The sequence below is a fragment of the Manduca sexta genome, chromosome 28, assembly GCF_014839805.1.
Source record: "Manduca sexta isolate Smith_Timp_Sample1 chromosome 28, JHU_Msex_v1.0, whole genome shotgun sequence".
NCBI classification, from domain to species: domain Eukaryota; kingdom Metazoa; phylum Arthropoda; class Insecta; order Lepidoptera; family Sphingidae; genus Manduca; species Manduca sexta.
In genome coordinates this window covers 6054611-6072756 of record NC_051142.1, presented here as the reverse complement: position 1 = coordinate 6072756, position 18146 = coordinate 6054611, and the positions used below count along the sequence as shown (strand labels likewise).

The following is an 18146-nucleotide window of genomic DNA, read 5'->3' as shown; positions in this document are numbered from 1 at the left end:
ATATTGGTTTCAGACATATATTATAAAATGTATTATAATCAGTTCTTTAACAGCTGAGTCTGACAGATAATATCTGCCATTGATTATATTTGAACTTAGAGGAAGAACTTACTCTAAGTTTTTGAAATTTTGAAGCACGCTCAATACATGGAGCAAAGAGCAAATAGTGGAATTGCAAATTCTATATCTTTCAATGAAGCTTTAAATTAAGAAGAGGATAGTAAAAACATATTTTACGGATAGTATAAAACATATTCACTGACAAGGAAAATCGTACTGAATTGATATTTACTCTGGATTTGACATTTGGAAAAATGGATTATACTTTACCTGGAATTGACTATACTTACGAAAACTACTAATTGGAATACTTACGAAAGACAATATATTAAGAATTTAAATTTGAAGAAAAGAAATACGTAAGACTAGGCAGTATGGTCGTAAGACTATAGCCTGTCCTCTAAGGACGAATTATAAAAAAAAAAAAAAAAAATCAACCTAACCTAGGATCTACCTATATAAAATCGTAGATATATAATTTATAGATAGATAATTAGTATGTAATAAAACAAGTGTTTTTTAAATTACAAGATACAAGATTATTAATGAATTGTACGCTATGGAGTTGTTGAGGTCTACTATTTTAAATACCTTTTGGAAACCCACAGTAAACATAGTGAGGTTAGTTATTATATCTAAAGATATTCAAAATGATAACCATAATATTATATCAACTCTTGTAGTTTGTATACTCATCTACACAATTATATTATAGAACTCGTTACCATGCTGACAAAACAAGACTTGTGAGAAGATATGGCTACGAGGAAAAACTTTGGAGTGGTGGATTGTTACCTAGATCCGAAGGAAGAAGAATGCCTATGCCGGAGTATAGGTAAGTAACATTTTTAAAATATCTGAAAATTTTAGTAAATATAAGTAGATGGATACATATTAAGTAGATTTTCTTAGCAAGTTGAATATTTACAAGAACTTAATTTGCTGAATGTAGGTTACAACTATGCAGCAATAGTGGCCTTGACGGTTGTGAAGCTTTGGACGATAAATCCTGGTGAAGGTTTTTAACAGGTTGCTAAAGAAGGGTAAAGTTTTTATCATTGTGCCACTCTCATGCAGGTGGTCCTGGACGGTTAACCTATTCACTATGCCCTTAGGCTGCGACTGCTATGTATACTCTACAGTATTCATACTTTAATACACTTGTAAATGGGTTCTGCAACTGTTCTTGTTTGGACTGCTTTGTCCATTTTGCTCACCATATCTTACTACTAATGTTACCAACATTTCAGATCATTAAATTATTTTATGATACCTAAGAATGTTTTGCTCACTTGAAAATTATATATTTTTTATATTGCAACAACACAAATGAACTACTCTAAACAAAACCTACTTTAATAGGGAAATGTAATTTTTTTATGGATCACTGTACCTACTTTAAAACTATGAACTAATTTTGAAAAAGAGCAGATTTTCTTGCCTGTTCTTACCTGTTGGAAACTGCTCACCAAACATAAAGTATTGTAAAAATTTACTGAATCTAAATAATGGTTAACATTTTATCGTTATAAAATAAAGTATTTCATTTTATAAAAAAATAAAATAAATATAAAATACAAACAAATTTTCTTAAACCAAATAGATTCATGTAGATTGTTGTCTGACTTCTTGATTATTTTTGTTAATTTGCAGTGATTTATATTTTTCATTTGCAGGCCTGCTAATGCGTGGTCAGAGCGAAAGGCACTATTTGGCCAGAATGATTACATTGACATCTTAGGTAAAGGTGATTTGCATCCAGTTAAGACATTGTACAATGTGCCTTCCTGGATCAGAGGCGTTAGTGGACATGAATATCATGTGAGTATTATATAGAGTTCTGTTGTATCACAACTATGGTTGCTGATTTATAATGTAACAGGGCAGTAGTTAGCACATATTTCTTTTTTATGAAGTGATCTCTATAGCAATATCCTGATCAAATTAACTCATTTACATTGGATATGAAACTAATAAGTTATGAAACAACAATAAAAGTGCTGTAAGTTTCTGTTTTTTGTTGATTTAATTTTTGTATTATAATAACTTATATTAAAAGTTAACTATTTTTAGGGTGTAATGCTATAAAAGGAATTCTTATAGGATCACTCTGTTGTCCATCTGCCCGTTAAGACCATTTTTCTCAGGAGCACTCAGATTTTATTTACCCTTATTTTAATTTTCAACATACATACTAGATAATATACAACATTTAATTATGATATAATTATAGTTTTATAATAAGTAGAGACTGAATTATATGCGTTTGCATATTTTGGCCATTTTGACTGGTTTTTACATATAATGCTTAAAATCATGGGTTACTGCATATTTTCGCATTATTAGGCAATATTACATTGCCTTGTCGCGGACCAAGCTTATTAAAGTGCCTTATATGAAAAATAATCCAGGATTTGAAATTTTGCTTGTTAGCCAAATGTACACCACCTAGGCCATACTGTCCGATTATGAAGATAAAAAAAAAATATATATTTAATAGGAATTATATGTTATGACTTTGTAATGTAATTAATGCTTGTTTTTAGGAAAGGACCTAATATTTTGTTAGTTTCATTAATGAAAGTTGCATGTTTCAATGGTTTTTATTAATATTTGAAGCATTTTTCATGCATGTCTTCATGAATATTTCGGACTTTTTAAGTTGCATGAAATCAGGTGTCCAATAATAATCATTATTAATTATTTTACGGATATTATTCGAATATTTTTTTTAAGTATTGGAAGATATGTATGTAGTTGGCAAGAAATTCTCAGAGTATTAACTTTGTTAAATAATTTTTATTTTCAGATTTTGCTACGAAAAAAGAAAATGTGGGCTAAGACACCCACACCCTATGCCCGTCCAACAAAATGGAAGGAGATTGAAAAGAGATTATCATTTCTATACAGAAAACTGAATAGGAAAACTAAGACAGGTCACTCTCCTGATTAAACTATTTATTTATGTTATTTCTAGGTAGAATTTAATCAATGAATTAGATGAGTAATAAAAAAGTGAACATTCATTCGCCTTTTTTTTCTGCTGTACAGGGTTATTTGTATAATATATTTATATATAATATATGTATAATATATTTTATATTTTTATAACTGTGAAAAAAAAAGCAATGATAATATTTGGATAGCTGGTGTGATAAAGTTATTGAAAGACAATTTAATATAACATCACCTTTTTATATTTTTATTAACTTTACACACGAAAATATTGCTTAAGGTTATAGCTTAAGGTCCATCTTTCATACATTTTGTTTCACCTTTAATCTGGGTAACTAAACAAGTATTGACAAGTTAAGAATTTAAATTCACGTCTAGTTAGTGATTAGTTCTTTCTTTAAAATTTAATACGACGAAATTTTAAAGGCCGAAATATCCATGCATATTAATTATTTTTACGTTTTTCTTTCAACTGCGAGAACTAATCACTAACTAGACGTGAATTTAAATTCTTTACTTGTCAATACTTGTTTAGTTACCCAGATTAAAGGTGAAACAAAATGTATGAAAAATGGACCTTAAGCTATAACCTTAATATGTATTTACTGTTTAATATTTACAGTGCAATGAAATTATGTTTTGGTACGTTTAGGTTTTTATGACTAGTTCCGTTATTTATTTGAGATATTTTTTTATGCAAAAAGATTCTTTGGTTTATTTAACTATTTATGTTGTGATAGTTCTAGTATATATATTTAGAAATTCCTCCAGTCTTCTTTGATTATATCTGTGCCCCAGCCTTTTTCGATTATATCTGTGCCCCAGTCTTCTTTGATCAGATCTGCGGCCTTTTCAGCGATCATGACGACGGGAGCGTGGGTGTGGGAAGCTGGGATTCGTGGAATTATAGACGCGTCAGCTATTCTTAGTCCGGTAACACCGTACACAAGTAGCCTTGGAGACACTACGCCTGTCGGATCGCCCGGCGAAGCCATTTTGCATGTACCTACCTGAAAACATAAAATTGATAGTGAAAAAAATGGTTCTTGGGTACATCTGCTACGTAGTCTTATAGGTACTATTTGTCGTTATCCCATTTATTATAGAAAAGAAAGATTGCCTTATTTTTATGGCCGGCGATTGCTTGACGGCAATCCTGTAGGGTCCTTAGCCTGGAAAAACCCCATGTTAAAATTTCTCCGATCTGGGGTTCGAACCGAGAATATTACGGGCCCACAGCCTTTTAAAATTATTTTACTTGTAGTTACCCACAAGAAGTATAATATAGTACGAAAAATTACCCTTGAGCGCTTAAAGCTACTTTTTATCCGTGGAATGGCCATTAACGCGGGCGGGGCCGTGAGCAAAAGCTAGTTTATAATATTGGATAAGTACATTTTTTTTCCTTATATAATCAATGCTGATACAATAAAAAGCGATGCCAAATTCGCAATTTTTTCAGCAGTAGTTACAAAACAAATTTACATGTATCATTATAAAATTAAATTATGTGTTTCTGAATTGAAATTGAGTTGCTATTAGAGTAAATAATATATTTTACTTGATGATCCAACGTTATTGATGTTTGCATAATAGCACATTTCCAGTACTCGTCTGAATCGAAAACCAGATCTTCACAACCAGGAAAAGGAGAGTCATGAAGCCGCGTGTCATAACTCTGAAATGCCTTCGTGTTGATAATTTGTTGTACCTGAAATATTTAACAATTTATATACAAGGAGAACCAAAATATTTTTAATGCAACTTCATAACAAGACGAATAAGCAATTTAATAGTATGTCATGATTTCTTATAAACATTAAACAGTTTATAGTAAAAATAATTTTAAAACTAAACTGCCCAAGTATTGTACATGAGGGAATCAGAGATCAATCAAGACCAAGAATACTTAACGTATTGTAAGGAATTTTCCTTACCAAACGTACGCCGTCTACCATAGCCCGTAAGTCGTTTAGGTCGTCGAAATAGTTGGGGTATATCTTGGGATGGTCAGCGAAATGGCCAGACCGTAACATCAAGCGACCGACGCTCCGCGGTCTAATTAGAACCGGGTTCATGGCAAAAGTATTTTGTTTTGCTTTTGATGACAGTGAGCCATAGACTTGCCAATACCATTTATCGGTTATACCTAAAAAATAAGTTGGTATATTATAATTGTCTTGGTCACCCAACTGCCTGTTGAGTTTTCGCAAGTGACCCACCTGACTTAAAAAATATCCTAAAACTAAAGAAACTTTAAGATACTTACTTGAGATCTATACTGATTATGAAATCGTGTTGATTACGATTACTTTTTATTAAAATATATGAAAAGTTAATTTTTAATCACATTTAGAGACATTTTAGAAGTCTAATGAATTTACGTTGTGATCCTTGGCATCATCATCCAAGCCATTTGCTCATTTGTCTAATGTACGAAAATAGTAAAAGTTATTTGAAATACGTTAATGTCGAGTTATATGTAGTATTTACTAATAAGTACTAATATGTAATTATAGCGCCATGTTTTTAGTAAACGCACCTAGAAGAGATCTCAAAATACCAAGCATGTCTCCAGCTAGGGAGCCAGCCCCCATCACTATCTCCATGTCGGGCCTACTCTCGTCAGGGTCTTCGGTTATCTTTGTACGAACGAAAGCCAGGCCGGCTGCTCCGCCAGGGAGTGTCAAAGGTCCTTTCCCTGAAAAATACGCTTTCGCTGATTCTGGTGACCCGACTCTAATCTGAAATAGATAATACGAAAAGAATTAGTAATGTCATTCACAAGTAGGTTAAAACCGATGATTTGTAGCTGGGTACTGGTGAGATACTACCTAGTCGAATATCTAATTTATTATCAAATTCGGTACATATAGTAGTTTTGTCTAGCCATATGCTAATATGGCTACTAAATGGCTACATAATAGGTAAATACTACGGAAATAGCTTTACTATTATATACATATTACTACATAGTATTTGCATATTAGTGAGATAAAAGTAGTAACTCTATTTATTCAAAACACATCATGTTTATGATTAATAATAATACTGTGACACGAAGGATAACAATTTTCGGGAAGGGAACCCGACGCACCTTATAGATACCAATAATATGCATAAATGTGTTCTGGAAATCGTTCTCAAAATTAGATTGTACATCAATTACGAAAGGGAAGCCGGTACGAATTGGATTATATGGACCTTTCGCCACTGCTGTCATATTATAATGGTGTGAAAGTATTGATGATTGTAATAGTGTTCATTTTGTTACTTGCCTGTAGATGGCGGTACTGAGGTATCTATCGCGATATAAAAGTGATACTGCAACGTTTCGAGAGGTCTATATTAGTATGGGAATACGTAGTTAATGGAGAGTAGGAAAGAGAGAGAGAGAGAGAGAGAGAGAGAGAGAGAGAGAGAGAGAGAGAGAGAGAGAGAGAGAGAGAGAGAGAGAGAGAGAGAGAGAGAGAGAGAGAGAGAGAGAGAGAGAGAGAGAGAGAGAGAGAGAGAGAGAGAGAGAGAGAGAGAGAGAGAGAGAGAGAGAGAGAGAGAGAGAGAGAGAGAGAGAGAGAGAGAGAGAGAGAGAGAGAGAGAGAGAGAGAGAGAGAGAGAGAGAGAGAGAGAGAGAGAGAGAGAGAGAGAGAGAGAGAGAGAGAGAGAGAGAGAGAGAGAGAGAGAGAGAGAGAGAGAGAGAGAGAGAGAGAGAGAGAGAGAGAGAGAGAGAGAGAGAGAGAGAGAGAGAGAGAGAGAGAGAGAGAGAGAGAGAGACGCGATTGTTTTTTTCATTTGATTTACTTACATCGTTCAGACACAGACCAGATTCATTGACTAGAAAAGCATTCCCCGAAAAAGTTACGTGGTCTTGAAGGTTATATCCTACGGGTAAGTCAACAATTGGTTCAATGTCCATTTCCTGTAAATGGTCTGTAGGACCAATCCCTGATAACATCAGTATCTGTGCGGTCCCGATGGTTCCCGCTGCCATTATCACCTCCCGCCGAGCTCGAACTAGTACTCTGGAAAGTTAGTGGAGTATTTTTAGTAATATTTTAGTTTCGTCTTTCATTTTATTTACAAATCGTTAAGAGTTATATTCTCGCGATGAAAACCAACACGGCTGAAATCTCTACACATAAAAAGGTGTAGTACCTATCTATATTTATCTATACTATTATATAAAGCTGAAGAGTTTGTTTGTTTGTTTGTTTGTTTGAACGCGCTAATCTCAGGAACTACCGGTCCAAACCGAAAAATTCTTTTTGCGTTGGATAGCCCTTTGTTCGTGGAGTGCTATAGGCTATATATCATCACGCTATACCCAATAGGAGCGGAGCAGTAATGGCTAATCTCAGGAAATACCGGTCCAAACTGAAAAATTCTTTTTGCGTTGGATAGCCCTTTGTTCGTGGCGTGCTATAGGCTATATATCATCACGCTATACCCAATAGGAGCGGAGCCGTAATGGCTAATCTCAGGAACTACCGGTCCAAACTGAAAAAATCTTTTTGCGTTGGATAGTCCTTTGTTCGTGGAGTGCTATAGGCTATATATATCATCACGCTATATTCAATAGGAGCGGAGCAGTAATGGCTAATCTCAGGAACTACCGATTCGAAGTGAAAAAATCTTTTTGTGTTGGATAGCCCTTTGTTCCTGGAGTGTTATAGGCTATATATCATCACGCTATGACCAATAGGAGCGCAGCAGTAATGAAACATGTTGCAAAAACGGAGAAAATTATTAGTTTTAAGAGCTTCCGTTGCCTGCGCTGCGTAAACGGTTAAAGTTATGCAACAATCATGTATGACGGGATTGTTCCACTTAAAAAGTTCTAAAAAATATATTATAAAACAAAGTCCCCCGCTGCATCTGTCTGAACGTGTTAAACTCAAAAACTACCCAACGTATTAAGATGAAATTTGGTATGGAGACAGTTTGAGACCCTGGGAAGAACGTAGGCTCCTGGGAAACTACTACTTTTATAACGGAAAACTTTACCCTGAAAAACTTTATAACGCGGGCGGAGCCGCGGGCAAAAGCTATTTAGTTTATATAAAGCATCTCACCTTTTATTATTTTTTAAAAACTCGACGCCTAAAACCTTCTTATTCTGGGAATCTATTAGAATTTTCGTAACGGTACTATATTTGGTGACTTTCAAGTTTCTTCGAAAACGAACCGGTTCTAAAAATGCCTTTGAAGTGCTGCATCTTCTTCCGTTTCTCATAGTAGCTTGTGGTTTTGAGAAACCAATAACATTTTCTCCATTTGGGTCGTTCCATTCGTAGCCCAGCTCGAGACCAGCTTTTTTAAATATATTCTCTAAGGGAGAATGAAATGGTGCATGTTCTATGTCCATGTAACCGCCTGTGCCATGATATGATGAGTTCATTAAATCATTTATTCTAATGTTTTCAGACTTTTTGAAATACGGTAATACTTCTTTGTAGCTCCATCCTTCATTACCCATTCGCGCCCAGTCATTGTAGTCTTCGGGATGGCCTCGTTGGTAGATTAAAAAGTTAAGAACGCTGCTCCCTCCTAAAACTTTACCGCGAGGCAAAAAGCAAACATGTCCTCTTAAATCTTTGCAAGCTCTAGGTTCCGGCTCCGAGGTGTAACCCCAATTCAGTGGTGTTAAAGACAGCAAGGGGGCAAGAATTGGAATGTCAGACATAAAGTTTTCATTTCCACCCGCTTCTATAAGTAAGACATTCCATTTTGACACTTCGGTTAATCTATTCGCTAATACACACCCGGCAGAACCGGCCCCAACGACTATAAAATCGAACTGCTCCTGGTCTCGTGGTGTGTAATCTGGTATAAAACCTTCTTTGGGATCTCGTGGAATTGGACGAAGAATGTTAGTCCAAAAATCCAATATTTTGTTTGGGTTTATAGCCTGTGCAAATGTGATAAAGAAAAAATAAAATGCCCATTGCATTTTTGTTCTTATTGTTTAAGCCTGAAATTGCAAATCATATAATATTTAAGTTCATTCGTTTTTGTTTCTCTTGCAGTTGATTACTTTTATATCAGATTACCCAGTCTTTAGAGATTTGTTTGCTGCAAAATATAAGAGAGAAAGTTATGAGCCTACGTTAAATTAATATCAAAAGTTGTCCCTGGTTGAAATTTGAAACCAAAGAATATCTTCCCCGACACCTCAGTAATTCAGATAATTTAGTTAAAGTTAAGAAGTTTGTTTATTATTAATTCATCACTTTACCTACCCTTTACCTACTTTATGTACTACATAGCTATGTCAGTATGTCAATTTCAATTCTTTATTGTTTTATAATATTGTTACCTACATAAAACCGATAATAAATCGCATGTTATACTTTAAATTGTAAGCTTTCATTCATGTTAAGGGTCATCTTTTTGGCAGTAGATTAATATGTATCTTTATAGTTCTAATAGTCAATATTATTTTATAATTGTTATAGATATAACTTTTTATATAAATAGGTAGCATATAAAAACATGAAATGTGTGGCTGTACGCTGACGTACGAACTACGAGTGCAAAATATTATCTAGGCATTATGATGTCGTCAAGTTGAATTAGAATGAGATTGACCGTCACCTAATATGCCAAGGATGTGATCATCAGTTACGGCACCATAATGGTCGACATCCAATCAAAAAACCAGTAAAGCCAAGTGTGAATTCAATAACGACATTGTAGGTAGGTGGTGTAGGTACTAGGTAGCTTTAAACTAGATTTGGGTGTTTTATTGATACTGTACAATGGATACGATAATGTTAAAGCATCCTAATATAATAAAAACATATCGGTAGATATTAGTTATCAAAGGAAATTTTTCATTGACCATTAAGGTTTCCCAGTCGTTTCTATAAGTTAAGTATCTATTTTTCTTTGGTAATAAAATGTAATTAAAGTTTATGTATGTAAGTAAAATATTAAAAATACAGATTACGCAGACGGTGCACGATAAATTTGCTGAGTCACACTTCATACAACATTTGCAATTCATATTGACATTGGCGGTTAATATATATGTTTATGTTAAAATCGAGACTCCGAGTCATTCACATATAGATGCCAATGCATTGAGTACACTAACACTACTAAATGTGATTTAGTTAGATCATACTCTCTGGAATAAATAGATTTATTGCGATCACGGCGATCGCCGATGATTCGATAAATGTTTTACTATAATGCCTAATTTGTGATGTCTCAAAATCCCGGGACATAAAGCAACCCTCGACAAAATTCTCGGGACGTCATGAGGCTGCGAAACTTCTCAGAATAATATAAGAATCCTATTCATTGTTTAAGATATCTCAATTATTAAATGAGTTTTATTAAAAACCTTTATTGTGTGACCACAAAATTAAATACTCAAATTTATGATGGTAATTTCAGTATGTTCGTAGACTTGTGTCGGTTTTGAAAATTTAAGTTATGTGTATAGTTTTTTTAAAGTCATTTCGTTACGGTAACGTGATCTGATAAATTGAAGTAATTATATCGGAACTTAGGGTAGTAGTTCAAATGTCGGCAGCAGAGAAATAATTACTTTATCATTCCCTGCACCTGGGTGGTTCATACTTCATACATTTTTGCTTTCGAATTACGTACATCAGTCAACACGTCTTGATTTTTGCTTTAGTAATTGCTTCATAAATAAAGTAAAATGATAGAGGATATCGACATAAACTATAAAGTTATATTGCATTATCGTACGTAACAAGTTGCCGAGCCTGGCCAACCTGTATAAGTTGCAAAATGATTTTAATTTATGTGTGTTTGACTCAGCGTTCCCAAAACTGGTTTTTGTTGCAAAAATTTAACTAGTTATAACAAAATTACTATCCAAAAAAATACATACCTGTGCACGTAGAGATAACCCATTGAAGCTAAGTGCTCGATGGTCAGTGTTACAAAATTAGTTGTACCTAGATGTATATTATTATATCCATTACTGTGCACAACTCTTTCCAGTCCTGTGACAATATTCAATATTGACAATTCTACTCTGGACTATAATAATGTCTGCTTTTCTATCTTTATCCATCTTGTAGTCTGGAGAAGTAACCTGTCCTTATCTACATGCACTTTAGCTCTCTAATTCGTATTACGTCATAAACACATGTCCCACGTGCGTTTGTTTTAGGATGTCTACATTGCAGAATTTATTTTAAGTGGGTGATAGACTTACGAGCCTCAAACTCGCGGTTTTCAAGAACGTGTACTGACTCGGCTCGACGTCGGCGACAAACGACAGACTTGCTTGTAGGTACAGTTTGTGAAAAACAAGAATGAAGATGTAATTGGAGAGTCTTGGTAACGGATTCTTTAACCAAAAGAAAGCGATAGTCACATATTAGTTTAATTAAAGATTTAGGTCAGAAGAAGTAGAGTTTCGTAATTATTTACGAATGTCTGAGCCATTGTACGAAGAACTCTTGAAATTAGATACACCTAATATAAGTAAAGGCGATACATGTATGAGAGAAGCTATGTGATTACTTATTTATTATATCAAAATTGCGGCTCGCGGCTCGCAGTGCTGTGACACTAGCCTAGACGAGCTAGGAGCAAAATTTCCAATCGGTTTGATCGTCTACGAACTTCTTTGGTGATTTTTAAGCTCGCGTACTTATGGTGACACATAGACCAAAAGGTCGTCGACACATAAGTATGTACGTGTACTTACTCGAACATCTATTACCCGCTTCAGTGTGGTGCTTAAGATAGATTATAGAATGTCCCTTAGCGCGTTCATAAGATGCAAAAAGGCAAAATTTGTTGATTTAATAAATTATTGGAATTTTGTATTTGTGAATGTGAATATGCAAGTAGATCATCTACAGTTCGATGTCTATTTTCCACCGCGCAAAACATTCACTGTATAAGCCCTATCCATTAATGTTTCGGCTTACGAAATGATCACTCATCGTCATATACCTAATATGAAACAGTCAACTGTCACCTCCTAGTAAATCGACCCTGGTCAAGCCGACCCATGCTGTAGAATCTATAGCATGTATGAGGAGCATGCATTTGTCTATAATAGGTACTTAGAACAATATTTTTGGCTATAGAGAGGATCTACCACTTTAACAAATAGTGTCTAAAGATTTATATTGTAGATAATGTAAGTGTAGATATAAGAAATATAAATTCGTTTTCAATATTACGCCATATCGTGCATGAATTATGCTCGAATTATAATTAGATATAGGAGATTGCTTTTTAAGTAAATAGGGACAACTGCCTCCTTCTCGTTTTTGGGGACGCTCTCTGTTATGTTCATATATTTTATAGATTATTTGTCGATCCATATAAAATTATAGTCGCTTTAGGTGACTTTCAATACTGACGTGATTTGAAATATTGGAGTAGGAATTTTATTTTAGTAAATAAGCGAGTATAAAACTAGTAACTATAGTACACAGTTCAATATGGTTTAAACATCGTGCTTTAAACAGTATTCGAAAATCCGATAATACCCGTGAGACGGAAGATCCCTAATGAAATTTGACTATGCCCGTAGGTATAAACTAATCTCAAAATACAATTAAAAATTAAACTATTTATTTTTCTATTCTTGTCTCTTGGATAAATACATGCTCGCACTTCCACGCACACATCCAAACATTGACTCACGGCGCTCTAATGCGATTACGCACACGAATGCTTTTTATAGGGGATGAAAGTACAAAAAGGGATTTTATCAGATAACTAATGCCGTTCGAATTGGCTCGTTATTGGGCCTTTTTAATCATATTTTTTGGTTAATGCGTAGCGGATTACATTTCTAGATCTGGCAATAAGAACAAGTATACTAAAGATAATAGCTATAAAAATACTTTTTATTTACTCTATATATTTTTATCATTTTATATTCAGATACAACCACAGATTTTGTACAAAATGTTAATATTTTTTTGTTTATAGACATTTATTTCCTCAAAAGATTAAAAAAATCGCTTGTAGAGAAAATATAAAAATTGAAATGAAATATTTAAACCAGTTTAGCTACGCTATGGTATTCTAAGGTGTCTAAGGTTCAAAGGCAACGTCTGAGTGTTATTTGTTTACTAATTTCAGTGTTTTATTAACGAAAAATCCTTCAAGATGTGGCTTTTCAATAGTTTTTTAAAAGTGCATATAGATTTGGTATCTTTTATGTTCTTTGGCAATTTATTGTACACCTGTGCTCCCTCAAATAAAATGCTGTATTTTCCGTAATTTGTTCTTGGATAAGTTAAATGGTTGTTATTTCCCTGTCTTGTAGTACGTCTGTGTAGGTCTGTATTTTTAATAAAGTCTATTTCTGAGTGAATGTCTTTCGTTAATATCTTTCTGATAAGGAAACTAGTGTTATATTTATATGATTGAGTTATATTCATTAATTGCGTATCTTTGTAAATTTGGACAGTAGGAGTTAGGTAGGTATATCGGAATAATGCCTTTATATTTTTTTTTGTGCTATTTGTATTTTTTGTAATATTGTTTTAGCTGCTGATCCCCAGATTTCAATTAAGTAATCTATATGTGGTTTAACTAAAGAATTATAAAAATAAATCTAACATGCCGTGGTAGGGATTGTGCGACAGATCGTAGGGCACCAGTGAGAGATGAAATCTTAATGCATATATTGTCAATATGGGGCTTCCAGGAAAGCCGACTGTCAAGAACCAAACCCAGATATTTCTCTTCACTAACTTTAGATAGGACTTTACCATTTAGTGTAAAACTAAGTATTCCACTTGCCTGCTGTATTTTTACGGGATAGAATACCTATGTACCAATCCAGGTTTCAGTGGAGACCAATTCAACGAAATTTATCAAACAGTTGGGTGGGATGATATGTGGTATAAATTTCATCAGAATCCATTAGCAGCTTATGCATTTAGATACCTATTAGATACTGCGGATTCGTTCTCCTAACTCCTAACTCCGAAGTCCTATCTAATAAAGGTACTACAGGAGTTTCTTGGGAACAATGCTAAGTCAGACTATTTTTAGACTTAATAGTGAGTTGCCGCAGCGGATGCGGGTAAATCGAGGAAATTGTCGGACACCTTTTTATTGAGTCAAAAATCAAGAATCCCTTTATTTAATCTGTGATTCAAAAACATTTTTTATTTACTTACTTAAGGAATAATCAAGTTCTACTTATACCTATGCTGCAAATAAATTTCTACAGAAAGGTTGTATGATACAAAGGAAGTGAATTTTAAGTAAACGAACTTAATGGTAGGTATGAAATAAACACAATATACATATTTTTTTTAATTGGAAGTTTGAATTCAATGCTGCAGAATTACTATTATTATGGTAATATAAAATTTAAATTAAATAATGTCGTTGCATAATAGATGAAGGTCGATGCGGTCAGTATAATATACCGTTTATTATTTGTCAACAATTATGTTGGGATAAATTCCATACCCAAGGTTACTATTGATTATAGGTAGGTAGGTAGGTGTATAGATGCATAAGATTTTATGGAGACCGATTGAAATTGTGGATTTGTTCCAATGTTGTTATTGGATGCATAAATTTACTAACAAAATTAAAATCTATCAAAAGTTATAAAATTCTTTCAATAAGTAATATCTACTTACCTAATCTATTCAAACAATTTGTTTGTAATAAATAGGTAATTACAGCATTTCGCAAACTAAAGTTTTTAAAAGGCTGTGATTCTTTGCAAAACGCGATGGTATCAAACACTTCGAAACTGTAATAACACTGCTACAATGATAAACTGTCTCAAGTGTCGGCTGCATTATTGTTAGAACTCAGTAGAGGACTATTTAGTCTTAGTAGATAATAATGCAGAGGTTTTTTTATACAATTTATAAATTGTGATTGAGAGTTTTAGTTGACTAGTTATAGTTATACGTTATACCACAAGCCAGACACGGACTTCCTGAACTAGAGATAGTGTTTAGGCCTTAGTACCTACATCAAATTTAGCAACAAGGTTTTATGTTAATGTATCCACGATGTATATTCGTATATCATTCATCATATAATATACATTAACAACTCGTGCATATTATATTGTATATAATTATTGCTTATGTCAAGGCATTTCATGTTACTTAAATTTTGAGATTGCATCGCATTAGCTTGGTGCACCTTGAATTGTTTAGGCATACAGTCTATATCATTATAATTACATTAGAATTTAAGACAAGTATGTAAACATTTATTGGTGCAGGCTATCTATTCGCAAGATGGATTTTAAGTAAATGAAAAACTGGGATTGTTCTCCTGGAAGCAATCAGTTCTTACTGCGGTTTATTACACCACATCAGGTGCATGACTGCCTCGGTGGCGTAGTTGTATTGCACGTCCGGTACAATAGCGCTCTGAGGTCCTGGGTTCGAATCCCGGGTCGGGCAAAGTGATATTTGGGTTTTTCTGCTCAGTATCAGCCCGGAGTCTGGAATTTGTGCCCGATATGGCGATAGGCTCGCCCCCTATCACATCATGGGACGGAACATACTTGGCGAAAAGTGGGTGCCCTAGTTGCGCCTCTGCATACCCCTTCGGGGATAAAATGCGTGATGTTATGTATGTATGTATGTACATCAGGTGCAGGGGAGACACTTTATCGTGCGTATTAACTGCCGTTTGGACTTTGGTTATTAGCTTTATTTAGAAATGGATATTACTTTGTTTAAATACAATTTTGCTATGTCTTATCTTTATGTAAATGTATACGGTACAAAATGATCTAGGCAAACCTTAGCGTCAAACATGTACCTACCAACTCCTAAGCTAAGAAGAAATAATGCTAACATGTCAGTGAAGTAGCGGATTTAATGGGAAAAGCTGATTCGCCAGTGTGTTGAATGCGGTATAGTGGAGGATGTTACATTTTTTGGCGCAATGTGTGCGTAACGAGATTGAAACACTTCATTTGAAACAAAAATCTATTGTTATTCGTGCATGTGTTGTGAAATTGGATTTTAGAATTTTTTGTCCGTGGAGGCTAAAAACTTGATAAAATGTCGTTTATATAAATGATAAATATTAAATAGTTAGGTATATAAGAAATAATATTACAAATATGTTCTTTTAAAATAGGTACGTAGGTAATAGTGTACGTTTAATAATAATATTGATTGAACAGATATTTCATAATAAATCGAATGTTGACAAAAGTGAGTCTGAATTATAATTTTAGCTAATATGGTTTTTTGAATTATTTTACCATTTATTTTATTCACTGTTGTTACAATAATGTTATACCCAAATTATATAGCACAGATTAATCGGATTGTAACAATAACTTACCTTAACCTGATTTTTATCAACAAACACCTCTACAATCAACTATTAGAAACCACTGAATAAATAATAATTCTCGAACAATGCAATTACACTTGTAATTATGCTATTATTTTCGCATTATTTGTTGAAATACTTTAGCACGGTATGATAGCGCACACAATACGCACACGCGTGGAATATCATAGACCCGAGCGCACGTTGACACACGCATTTTAAGCTCCAACCAGTAAACGGCCTTGTTCATGAATCATTTCATTGAACGCACCAAAATTTTGTAATAGTGACATATAATGTGGACTCATTGAAATGATATAAGCCACTATATTTGTGTAAAAATATAATGAATGGGTAAAAGATTTACTTCTTTTATAGTATTTTCTGTTGTATTGATTTTATCGTAATTTTTTATCTATCATTAAGTACCTATGCATTTGAATGAGATCTGTTTGATTATTCATATTTGGTTTACCTATCGACTAATTTCATAATTATTCTATCTTGTTAAGGCTTGGTATCTTTTTTTAACCGACTTCAAAAAAAGGAGTAGGTTGAGAGTAATCATGAAAAAAAATACAGTAAAATTTCTCAATTTTCATTATTGTTACCTCAGAACTTTTGACTGGGTGAACTATAATATTATAATTTTGATGATTCTTTTTTTATAATACTGTACAAATAACTACTTTTACTACTTTTTAAAGTAGACGTGAAAAGAAACAAAAATTTAAAGGTAAAAGGTACTAAAAAGTGTCATACATATAGTTTAGAGAAAACAGAAAAATATTAAAAAGGAATAAGTTAGGTTTTCCAGTAAAGTAAAAATATCGATTTACCTGTTTTAGGCGTATATAAGGCTAGCCGAATAGTGATAGATCTGTGCTAATTCTTGTTGGTTATAAAAGAATACACATACATGTAGTTTGTATATAGTTATATGTGTATATTTTGTAGATTATATTGTAGTATCACGCAGACATGAATCTTGTCAAATATTCTTAATTTGTATAAAGGCATTTGTTAAGATTTTATCATTCATAATAATTTAGCCTTTACCCCATTTTGATATTCAAAGGTAATAGCTAAACCTTCTGAGTGTAGAGTTAATTTAAGCGCTATGTAGAGTCTATCAGTGATTTATGTATGTTAATGGCTACATATATTACTACTATTTACTTTAGATATTTAGAAAGGGAATTTAATACTATTATTAATTGAGAATTGATCCATGCACCCGTGTATAATTTGATTTAGGTATAGATAATAAATAATTTGATACGTATCTCGAAAATATTTCGCAAGAACTGGATATACACACGGAACATAATAAAACAGATTATACTTGCAAAAACATATATTTTTCATGTCGTTTTAAATTTCAAATATTTAATTCGATACTTGTTTTTGGAGCCTACATTTTATATTTTTTAAGTTCCTTATTTTCTACACTTGGGTAAGTTTCGAAACTATTTATCAATTAATTTTATTCATGTAATCAAAACAAATCAGGCCTTACACTTGATTACGTGCTGTCTTCGAATCGTAAACGCAATTAATGTTATAGTCAGATGTTACGTGTACATAACTCTAACGCGTATGTGAACGTCCTCCGTCTACACATTAGCAGGGAGTACTAAATTGATTGCGTATTTCAGGTGCAGCAAACGTCCATAGCTCAACTAGTACAAGGACCGGTTTGGAAGGATGACAACCATATAATATAAATTATACAGATTTCATCTTTGTATTATTTATTTGTTGAGTAATACCGTTAAGCTAACTGAATTCATTTAGCAGGCTTTAAGACGTAGTATGGTATATGTCTTTCGATTGAGCAATGC

The 18146-nt window shown here is 33.4% G+C and overlaps 2 protein-coding genes across 6 annotated transcripts; one reads left to right on the top strand and one right to left on the bottom strand.

Moving 5' to 3' along the window:
• Positions 1-473: 473 nt before the first annotated feature.
• On the top strand, positions 474-3086 carry LOC115441882 (39S ribosomal protein L51, mitochondrial). Its single transcript, XM_030166799.2, has 4 exons — positions 474-681; positions 776-895; positions 1737-1881; positions 2870-3086. The coding sequence occupies exons 1-4, from the start codon at positions 620-622 to the stop codon at positions 3011-3013; spliced, it is 471 nt and encodes a 156-aa protein (XP_030022659.1). The 5' UTR covers positions 474-619; the 3' UTR covers positions 3014-3086.
• Positions 3087-3537: 451 nt separating this feature from the next.
• LOC115441854 (glucose dehydrogenase [FAD, quinone]) lies at positions 3538-17912 on the bottom strand. Of its 5 annotated transcripts, none has more exons than XM_037444715.1 (7): positions 17822-17912; positions 8085-8983; positions 6818-7034; positions 5558-5759; positions 4953-5164; positions 4577-4726; positions 3722-4025 (listed from the first exon to the last, which is right to left on the bottom strand). In XM_037444715.1, exons 2-7 carry the CDS (start codon positions 8960-8962, stop codon positions 3771-3773), a joined length of 1914 nt encoding a protein of 637 aa, XP_037300612.1. In that variant the 5' UTR covers positions 8963-8983; positions 17822-17912; the 3' UTR covers positions 3722-3770. The 5 variants fall into 5 exon arrangements, with proteins under 5 accessions (XP_037300609.1, XP_037300612.1, XP_037300611.1 ...); XM_037444714.1 differs by lacking the exon at positions 17822-17912 and adding an exon at positions 16312-16880; XM_037444713.1 differs by lacking the exon at positions 17822-17912 and adding an exon at positions 16312-16879 and having other exon boundaries at positions 8085-9084.
• Positions 17913-18146: the final 234 nt, after the last annotated feature.